Below are 11,768 nucleotides of genomic sequence, written 5' to 3' on the forward strand. Positions count from 1 at the left end.
GTCTCTCTTTCCAGAAAAAAACCGGAAAGTTTTCGAGTCTTCCTTTGCCTTACAATATACGTGTATTTCATGTTGTATTGATGTGAAAATGGAAAATATTTCTTTTTTAAAAGGGCTTGAGCAACTTTTCATATTAAATGCAAGAGAGATGTAGAGTATGATGTAAAATAACAATTCTCTGCGACTTAATTGAACAAAAAAGAAAATTTTTCTTTTCTCATAATCAAAATTGTGTCATCAATACTATATTTTACCTCTTTCCGACTGAAATACAGATTTTGTCATTTTATTATATTTTTTCTTTACACAATGCTCAACAGAAAATTTTCGCGCGATACTTGCAGACGAATATTCACTCCCTTGAAATGCCCTTCTTTAAAGACCACTCTTGGGATTTACCTTTTTTAATCAAATCCCCCCAAAGTTTGTCCCCACTATTTATCAAAATGTCACCATTTTGGAGTCGTGATTACGCTGTTTTGCTGATGTATAGAGTCTGAAGATTAAAAGACGACGCCATTTTACGGCGATGATCTCAAAAGACACACACTTGTCGAAGATGAAGTATTATTAGCAGCCCAAGTCCCGTTGTATAATTACTTTGAGAATTGATTTCCACTCCAAATATTTCGTGACTAAAATACCACATTTCCTAAAATAGGGATTTTTGGTCTCTTTACTCTGAACGGTATTGCACATCGAAAAACAACTTTCTTTAAAATATTAAGATTTTGAGTTTGTGGCGCACAAGCACGTAAAGGGGATGGGGTATCAAGCAGTCTAAATGTAGACTTGTTGATAGTCCTTTTATTCTTAGAAAAAAAATTGGTGGCATATCTCTGCCACTTTCATTTGAGGGTGAGTTTAGTTAGAAATGAATTGGATCTTTGGGCCTTGGGAAATTTTTGAGCACAGCAGGAAGTCAGAAAATATATGTCAAACAATTTGTTCTAAGAGTTGAAAAATGCGTAACGGACTCGTTCATACAGCATTGTTACAGTGTTTTTGAAAAATTCTTCAGCATACTAGTACATGTATATAGTGTATAGGGAAACAGCTGATAATTTTTTTTTCCAAATGGTTGTCGCATAAAGAATTTTTTTTTATTATGTAAGTATACAATATCTGCACATTCCTTTAATGTTGATAATGGAAGGTATAAAAACCTACCTATAAGTGACCGTAAAATTACATCGTGTAATTCTCAAGAGATATAAGACGACTTTCGGTTTGTTCTGCATGGTTTGCCCTGCATTTTCGAATATTCGAGAAAAGTACCGAAAGTTTTCCACCACAAAAACCATTTTTATAATTTATACTGTTTTTTAGTTCCGATAACTTCAATTTTTGTTCAGAAACTTTGTCAGTATTTACTGAAAGCTTCGAAGTTGAGATAATTTGATCTGTTAATTCTTTACAAGTTGTTCTCTGTCTTATGTATATACACATACATAATTATATATGTTCTCTGTACATCCATACAGAAAGCTCATCTGATATAAAGTAGAATCCTTCGCCATTTTCCTTTTCATTGCATGCATTATGTACCTATTTTATGGCTCCTTTGGAGGTTATTAAAGAATACACATTACGTCGAAATGCAAGATAAAACAAGAAACAAAAAATGCTTCATGAACTATTCTTATATACATATAACCATATATACATATCGCTAACAACATGCAAAGCATCCAAATTATTCATGTTGACATGCGACGTAATAAGTATGTATGCAACTCTCTTTTGCAAAGATATTTCAAGTCCTCTGATAAAAATTACATTACCTCTGGCAAATTGTCAGCATAAATTACTTACATGTTCACAGTATTTACAAGTTTAATGTTATATATATGACAAGTAACGACGTAGCTTTTTCATCATTTGCCATATATAGTTAGATAGAATAATCTACGAGCCTGTCTTACTTTAATCACGATACACTTAGATAACACAAACTCGTAGAACATTCTATCGAAACATTTATGGAATATATAGTTGGACAGAATGCTCTACAAGCCTACCATAATTTAACCAGGCTACACTTAGCTAACAAAGGCTCGTAGAGTTAACATTCTATCTAACTGTATATGGCATTAACAGTTAGAGAAAATGTTCTATACTAGCCTGTCATACGTTAACCAGGCAACACTTAGATAACACAGGCTCGTAGAACATTCTATCTAACTGTATATGGTATTTACAGTTGGAGAAAATGTTCTACTAGCTGTCATACTTTAACCAGGCTACACTTAGATAACACAGGATCATAGAACATTCTATCTAACTGTATATGGTATTTACAGTTAGAGAAAATGTTCTACTAGCTGTCATACTTTAACCAGGCTACACTTAGATAACACAGGATCATAGAACATTCTATCTAACTGTATATGGTATTTACAGTTAGAGAAAATGTTCTACTAGCCTGTCATACGTTAACCAGGCAACACTTAGATAACACAGGCTCGTAGAACATTCTATCTAACTGTATATGGTATTTACAGTTGGAGAAAATGTTCTACTAGCTGTCATACTTTAACCAGGCTACACTTAGATAACACAGGATCGTAGAACATTCTATCTAACTGTATATGGTATTTACAGTTAGAGAAAATGTTCTACTAGCTGTCATACTTTAACCAGGCAACACTTAGATAACACATGCTCGTATAACATTTTATCTAACTGTATATGGTATTTACAGTTAGATAAAATGTTCTACTAACTGCCATACTTTAACAAGGCTACACTTAGATAACACATGCTCGTAGAACATTCTATCTTACTGTATATGGTATTTACAGATAGATAGAATGTTCTTCTAGTTTGCATACTTTAACCAGGCTACACATAGACAACACAGGCTCGTAGAACATTCTATCTAACTATATATGATAAATGGTGAAAAAGGTCATCGCATGCTAGCATACTGCATGGTTATTATTATTATTATTCAGATTGTTGATGAAATCTGAAGAAAAGTTACTTGAATGCTGGGTATAGAAATATACAAAAAAGATTTATGCTACAATAAAAGAGCAAAATAGGTAACACAAAATTAATCACGAAAATAACATCAGATCCATTTTACATGTACATGTACATGAAATTCGAAAGATTTGAATGTCACATTTTTGATTTCGCATTCATAAACGATTAATATGATATTCATTTTCAAAGAAGCAAATATCCATATACTGTTTATCTATTGGTATTTACATATTTGTTATTTTTTAATTTGTCGTTTTCAAAATCTTTAAAAAAATATTGCAGACAAAAATAAGAAAATTGATTTTTAAAAATGTAATATTTGCTATAATTCAATATTTACAACCAATCTCGTCATTCATATGAAATTGCATCAATGGAAGAATTTTCGCGAGGGAAGACACTATTTTGTATATTATGCTGATACTTACGTAAATTTACTTTACTACTTAAATTATTCATGGAAAAAGTGTACATTATTGATATATTTCTTATAACAAGCTTTGTAATCAAAGAGAGACAATTCAACAGTGACTGACATATCACAAACAAGCTTAATATTGAGCAAAATCTATATAACGGGATGTGCGGTCAACTTGCATAAATTTGAGAATAAAAATATAGACATTTCTTAAACTGGCTTGATTTTGCCAAAAAACTGACTAAAACTGTTGTCAAAAGATAAAAATGCAATAAATATGACGATCTACATATTATTTTGTATGCGAATAACGACGAAGACAAAACTCTGCATAAAGATATATATAGGAAGATGAAAATTTTTTAAAGCTGAAGTACTAGTATTTGGAACAGTGGCGTCGGAAGCAAATTAAAAATGGGGGGAGGGGGGGGGGAGGGGCTAGACTAATCCTAAAAAAATCTTTACTAGGAAAAAAAAATCTTGAAAAAAAAACTAATTCCCAAAAAATTATTACCTACAACAAAATTTTCTTCCAAAATTCTGAAATTCCTAATCCGTTGGGGGGGGGGGGGGGCTAGTGTGTCTATGAACCTCTCAATATTTCAATCTTTTAAAGTTTGGAACAATTATGTTTGCTGCGAGAAAAAGGGGGGGGGGGCTGAACCCTCTTTGATGCTATGTGATTAATGATCAGGTCTAACTTTGCAAAAAAGTCATTTTGACAGTAAAACGATGTGTTTTAGTAGACCATATGGGATTTATTAGAAGGTAGCAGGGATATCAGAATATCTTGCAATAAATATCTTGTGTTCTATTTATCATCGAGAGATAGATGAGTCTGCAGAAGTTTTCAGGAGTTTTGCTGTGGAGAATTTTTAAGGAATAAGAAATCATTCTTTGAGTATTATGAGGTGGTAATTTTGTTCGGGGCTTGGCAAAATCCAATAAAGCCCGAAGGGTTTTATAAAAGAATGATTCCTTATTACTTATATTTATATTATTTCCAATTTCTACACTTAATAAAAACATTTTTAAACCGACTTTTTCATGTAGCACATGCCATGTTTTACTACACCCCGCAGCCAATACCATTTTAGCTCACCGGAGCTGAAAGCTCATGTGAGCTTTTTTGTTCACAGTCTGTCTGTCATCCGTCTGCCCGTCGATCTGTCCGTAAACTTTTTACATTTTCAACATCGTCTCCAGAACCACTTTGTCAATTTCAAGAAAACTGGGCACAAAGCACCCTTAGGCAAAGGGGATTCAAAGTTGTGAAAATTAAGGACCACGCCTTTTTACAAGGGGGGAATAATTTAAAATTAGAGAAAAAAATTGAGAATTTTTCAAAAACCATCATCAAAAACCAGTTGTGAAAAACATGACCCCCAGGGGTATAGTGGGGCCCTTATGGGGGTGAAATTTTTACAAAAGTCTATACAGAGAACACTTTTTAAAACTTCTTCTAAGAAACCAATCGGCCAGGAAAGCTAAAAATGATGTGGAAGCATTCTCAGGTAGTGTAGATTCAAAATTGATTGTGAAAACCATGAGCCCAGGGATAGGGTAAGGCCACTATGGGGGGGGGGGTCGAATTTTTACAAAGGAATATGCAGAGTTAATCTTTCAAAAATCTTCTTCTCAGAAAGCAATCAGCTAGGAAATATGAAACTTATGTGGAAGCACTCTCATGTAGTGTAAATTTAGAGTTGTAAAAATCATGACCCCCTGGGGGTAGGGTAGGGCCACAAAGGGGGGGGGGGGTGGTCGAATTTTTACAAATGAATATACAGAGAATCTATCAAAATCTTTTCCTCAGGAACCATTCAGCTAGGAAAGCTGACACTTGTGTAGAAGCATCTTTATGTAGATTTAAGTTTGTTCTAACCATGATCCCTGGGGATAGGATGGTTTTACAAAGGGGGAGGGGGTATTTTACATAGGAATATGTAGAGAAATTTTTTTTGAAATCTTCCTCTAAAACACCATTTGCCTAGTAAAGCTGTAGGTTTAGTGAAAGCAACCTCAGATATTGTAGATTCAAATTCCTTAAAATCAAAATCTTGAGGAAAAAATCTTGGATGTAAATATAACTTAATAAAGTCTGCTTTGACATTCAAGCACAATCTGGATCTCTATGAGAAGAGTTTAAAGGACAGTCTGCGTATAATCTGCATACTTATAAAATTGCACTCACATCTACATCTGCGGATAAAGGGGATTTTTGCGGGGTTTTTTTCTGCGATAGTCGATTAAAGAAAACATCTAATTGTTTTTAGTCATGTTGACATCAATCTTTAAATAAAACAATTAAGGTCAGTTGGTTACGTAATTGAATTATTACAGTTCAGTGTGTTATATAGATGAGAGAACACATTCACCTTTGGCTGAAGGCAATGCAGATGTACATAGTATTACATAATAGCATTCTAAACATTCTTAAACAATCAGAAGAAAATAAGGGTTAGCATCGATAAAAAATGAAAGTTTGCCTTTATTTGTTCTACATATATACATATTAAAACATTGTGATAAACAGAAGAACAAACTACATAAAACGTACAGTATTACATTTTCAGGGGCAAACTTTCCGAATGATAAATGACCATATGACAAAATTAATCAAAACAATTAATCATGAACGCATTAGACACACAATGGTAATCGTAATTCACTATTATATAAATTGAGACTTTTTGGGAAGGCAACAGTTGATATTGACACCCGCTAGAAAACATTATCGACCGCCACGAAGACAGTGGCTTTCGAGAGGTATCAATTTCAACTGTTACCCTCCCAAAAGGCATGTCACCTTTTACGAATCCACATATCAAAAGTGATTAATTGAAATATATTACTTGTATATTATGCTGGGTTAACATTCACAAATAATTACAACCATCGTGTGAAATCGCTTAATAGTCGCCAGAACATATTATATGAACCTTTTGTACAATCAGCAATAGAACTGCGGAATCACCTACCTGTATATGAAAACAATGAACTTATTCACTTATATATACATGTATATATATATTCCAACAAAAAAAACAAAACCGGTACAGTTTTAAAATAATTTAATAATTTGAATGAAAATAATGAAAGAGTATATATATATATATATATATATATATATATATATATATATATATATATATATATATATATATATATATATGAAAAAATATCAGAGATAAGCCTTTTATCTTTGCTGTTGATTATATAACTTAGTTAATGATTAAAAGAACATTACGTGTATGTGAAAAATAGCATCCTGAGATAAAAAGTCCATTGTAGGCCTTTCGATACATTTTATCAACGATTACCTGGCTAAAAGGAGATCATTATCTAACTATAGATATTGTCATCCATAGTCAGACGGCTCCGCAGACGAAACTCAAATAACTTTCAAGTCAATGGAAAATTTCTTTAACACAGCACTGAAACTGCCTTAAACAATCAAACTGTTATGGAATTACTTTTGGATGAGTGGTCAGCTTTCAAACTACAACATGAATCAGTAATTTGTCATTTTTCTTTTACTGTAAAAGTCAAATTAATTTGATCCTACAAATTTCTATATATTTAAAGAATATATTCACTTTCTTGATGAGAGTTGCTTATAATTAAAAACGTTGACGCTCTACTTAATACTATAGTATATAGTCTCTGCGTTCGTATGCTGTTTTCCGAAGAAAACAAAATACCAAATGTAGCCCTTTCATTTGGTCAATCCATGGACATAATCCAACCATGAATGGACATTGTTTATTTAATACTCTCGGATCCTACATGCGTTTAACATAAGACAGCTGTTGACAGGTTCAGACTACTGGATGGCTGGTGTACCATTTGATTTTGGAACAGCGATGTGTTCAATGTGTTCTTGATCTCAGGCATCTTTAAAATATAACAATTTTGATACGCATAAAAAGGTAAGGTCATTCCTTTCATAAATAATTAAAAAAAACCACTTTTGCAGGTCACAGCATATAAAAACAATACTTTTAAACTCTTGCATTTCAGAACAATATTTTAAAAGCTTTGCCGCAAAAAATGTGGTTTATATTTCATTGTTAGCGTGAATCAAAACTAATTGTTACATTTTAAATATTTTAACTGGTATATATAGTACAGATATTAAAGAAGACATGGGATACACTAACAAACACAAAGTCTTCGAAATGGGTACATTTTAGAGACATCAGCAAGAAAGCCGAACTTGAATAAGTTGCTTAATACGGTTGGATAAATTAAGACGGAACAAAAAACGTTTTGAAAGATAGATACAAGAATGATGTACATTTATTTCAATTTTTGAACAATTATCTTTGAAAAACGTTTGCATATCAATCAATCTTTTTTTTCAAAGCCCCGAGATGTCCAAGACATCATCCATGGAACTAGAAACACCCCAGCAGGAAATATCCTCACGAAGGAAGTATTTGATCGGTCCTATTGTTTTTCTACATTTGTTCACTTTTTCCATGTTCAATACCGTTATTAACCTTTACTATCCTTACCACGCTGGAAAGGAACTATTCCCAAACGAATCGGTGACGAGCGAAGAAAGTTCCCTTTGTCAAAGCAATGAAAATTCAAGCTCGACAAACGAACAAATCGTTCAATCGGTGGTAGCTGAGTACTTTTTATACGCATCTGTATGTATAGGAATTCCATGTCTAATATCCAACATTTTCATAGGAAGCATTAGCAATCGCTATGGAAGAAAAAAGTTGCTATTCGTACCAACCTTTGGTTTACTGGTTGCCCAGATAATCGTAGTTGTATTCATGTACGTTAAATTAAGTCTTTACTACTTTCTGATACCGTCGATATTCCTTTCAATTATGGGGGATATTTTTGCGGTCTTTCAGATAGCGTTAAGTTATGTCTCCGATATCACAGAAGGTACAAAGAGGAGAACTGTTGGGATAGCTTTCGTTGAACTCTTTGTTGGCATGGGAACCCTTCTAGGCGGAGTATTTGCGGGATATTTGATTCAGTCTGTTGGATATATATGGACCTTGAGCATTGCCACCATTGTAAAATGTGCTAATCTTGTTAGCATACTTCTCCTTCCATCAACTATCCCTCCTGCGAAAACTCCATGGAGCATTAAGGAAACTATCGGATCTCTGAAGGAATCATTCCAGTTGTATTACTCCCGCCAGTTTGCTAGAACAAGATGGAAATACAACCTGTCCCTTGCTACCTTTATCATTGTGAATATGGCAACAATTGGACGAGACGGTGTGGAGACATTATACATTTTAAGTCCCCCATTCTGCTTTACCCCGGTTTTGGTTGGATGGTTTCATGCTACTAATTCAGTGATGCAACAAGCAATTGCTATGCTCTTTGTAAGGATTTTCTTGAAGTTTTTCAGCAATGAATTTTTAGCGATGTTTGGAGCATTATCAGGAATAACATATTTTGTTATTGAGACTGCAGCACATTCAACATTAATGCTGTTTTTAGGTAAAACGTTCTACTATATAGTATTTTGTATGATATTTGATCACTTGATACATAATGGGTTATTACCAGCAAGAAGTGTCGTATAAGAGCTTAAGATTGCCTTTGAATGTTAGGATTTCATCGGAATTACTAGAATTTGGTCAATATAGTGGATAGAAGGAATTTTAAAGTTTCAATGATAAACTATCATTCAACAAATATTTTACCTTTTTGTGTAAGATTTTCATAAATATCTTAAAACAAAGATTATTTCAGTGGTTATAAATAGTATCCTTGACCAATTTTCAATCTAAAGTTAAAAATTATCACGTAACAAATCATAATTTGCCATGTAATAACTTTTAACTTTAGATTGAAAATTAGTTAAAGGCCATTGTCTAGAAATAGCCATAAGCATTCATTCCATTTAAACAGAGGGGCGTATAAACTTTAGTTGGTTAAAAAAGTGTCGGGGCTGTTTAGCTTTTAATTTTGTTCGTGGATACGTCGTACGATTTTTTAATGCGATGATCATCGAACATAAGTAACATATCATTGTTTTAATTTAAAATTCCATGCCCGAGTTGTCCTTATGGTGTATCATGCTTACAGCTCCTGTGTTTGGATTTTGATTGTTTCTCGGTCCTGTCACCGTCAGAGCTATAATGTCTGTGGATACACCCTCAAACAAACAAGGTATATATGCTAATTAGTTATTCTAAACAACTTACTGGGTTTTGTTAAATGTATATGCTCACAATTGCATTGTTATTTTATTTAAACATTTAATTTATCTTTTCTGTAGGCGCACTTTACGGAGGTTTGGCGGCAATACAGACCGTTTTTACTTATTTCGGAGCCATGGTTTTCAATGCAATTTACAAGAATACTGTCCAAACCAACAGAAGAATTTTTCTGATTGTCATCATCGCATTACTTATTGTCGCTTTGATATTGTCAATGTAAGTATGATTAGATAGTACTATTGTACCAAAACCAGCTGATAAAAATGTTTATTGCTTGGACTACTGGTAATCACTTTACGTTTTAAAAAAAAGTGAATTCTACATGTTCTGTACCTGATTCACTTACATGCATATACAAATTTCTATTTTTTGTGTAGTGTCATGTACATGAAATCAAGGAGTCGGAGCAAGAAATACGCCATCCCATCGAAGGAAATATACATCAAATCCACTGAAAACACTAAAGGATATTAACAATCAAGAAAGTGTATCCTGATTCAACTGTAAATTAAAAATCGTTCTTAAAGTTCTTAAAGTTAAGTCCCCTTCTCCCCCACCGTTATTTAAAACTATCTAACCCATAAATAACTAAAAAATTAGGGCGAATAAAGGTACTGTATACTACAATGATTCGTTATTTTATAAACACCTCTATGATTTAATTACAAAACAATATTTCTGCTTTGTATATAAGATAGTTCGTAAATTGGTTATTCAAGATTAAGCTAAGAAAACAGCTCAATAATAGGCAGATCTGCAGTTCTCTGTTTCTTGTGCAATATGCAAGATTTAACTGATGTTATATTTTTTGAGTCAATATCTTTGAAAGATCACGAATAAAGCAGACAACACACAATTAAGCATTTTGGAAGCGGATGCCTTGATTTTAATGTAGATCGGAAGAAATTTGTGACGAGTATATTTACACTTTACAGCTTTTGTGACCACCAAACGCAGTTTTGATCTATTTTGAACTAGGATCTTTATACTATTTGTTAGAAGTTTGGGTAAAATTGAAGTTTTTAAGAAACTTGCGCTCTCTTTTCTAAATCAAATGTACTAGGTCAATTAAGATATGGTAAGCTGTCTTTCTGACATATGTTTAAAAAACTGTAGAAATTTAGAATAAGAGATCGTGAACAACTGTTACTTACACGTGCACGTATTCTGTACAATGATATTGCCTTCACGTTTTATATTGAATATTTTAGTTTACCGGGGTTTTTTCCCAGTTGTGTAAAAAAATGCATCTCCCCGTTCTCACTTTCCTTTCTTTCTCTCAAAAAGAACTTGTATATCGTATTTAATTTTGCTTTATGTACATGTACTAATTGCACAAGTTTTTTTCTGGTTTTTTTTTGCCTTTTCACCGCATAAATGTCTCAGTGTGAATTGAAATAAAAGTAGTTTAGTTCACTCATTACAATATACATGTACATGTATAACTGAAATAAAAGTGTTAATCATGTGTGAAAAAAAAATAAGAAAAAAGATCATCGAAATTAAAATGTACTAAGTAAATGTTCATTATTTTTATGTTTAAACAAACACAAAATACGTGTGTCATAAAGTTGGTATATTTAAATTATTTATGATTACATTAAATTAGATTTTGAAAAATTGCATTTCCAAATAAGAAGGTTAAATTGGTCAGCAATTTAACCGTCAGATCTACCAATATCTCTCAGATATGCTTTGTTTACCCATGGACTTTTATTTAGAATTTTAAAAATCCATAAATTTTACATTTTAATTTGGGTATTTTTTACATATTTTTATATAGAGCTCTTCTTTTGAATGAGATCAATACAGTCCAAAAATGGCCAAGACCATCGAGCCCTCTTAATGTAAAAATATATGAACTTTACCTGTAATGACCTCTTGATTGCCATACATAACGACGTAATTATACATGTAATTCATTTGGCAAAACATCGGTTTCGCATTTAACTGATTTGTACTTTAATATGCTTTAAAGTAAGTGCACGTGCAATGAAATCAAAACACACTCAACGTAAAGCAAGGGAGCTTCGCACCTATCTTACATGTAATTCGGATTTGAAAATTTCTGATATAATTGTCTGAAGATAAAGATATCATAGTACAGAGCGTATAAGGATAGTCGCCGTACACCGATGACGTTATTTCTGGATTGC

The 11,768-nt window shown here is 32.7% G+C and overlaps 1 protein-coding gene and 1 long non-coding RNA gene across 2 annotated transcripts; both read left to right on the top strand.

Annotated features, from left to right (window-relative positions):
• Positions 1 to 7,785: 7,785 nt before the first annotated feature.
• LOC136276346 (lysosomal proton-coupled steroid conjugate and bile acid symporter SLC46A3-like) lies at positions 7,786 to 8,973 on the top strand. The gene has a single exon (XM_066088216.1). It carries the CDS (start codon positions 7,786 to 7,788, stop codon positions 8,971 to 8,973), a length of 1,188 nt encoding a protein of 395 aa, XP_065944288.1.
• A 223-nt stretch (positions 8,974 to 9,196) lies between these two features.
• On the top strand, positions 9,197 to 10,863 carry LOC136276547 (uncharacterized). Its single transcript, XR_010715049.1, has 3 exons — positions 9,197 to 9,562; positions 9,672 to 9,828; positions 9,990 to 10,863. It is a non-coding gene; the product is annotated as an uncharacterized lncRNA (long non-coding RNA).
• The last annotated feature ends 905 nt before the right edge of the window (positions 10,864 to 11,768 follow it).

Source organism: Magallana gigas, chromosome 6, assembly GCF_963853765.1.
Source record: "Magallana gigas chromosome 6, xbMagGiga1.1, whole genome shotgun sequence".
Taxonomy (NCBI): domain Eukaryota; kingdom Metazoa; phylum Mollusca; class Bivalvia; order Ostreida; family Ostreidae; genus Magallana; species Magallana gigas.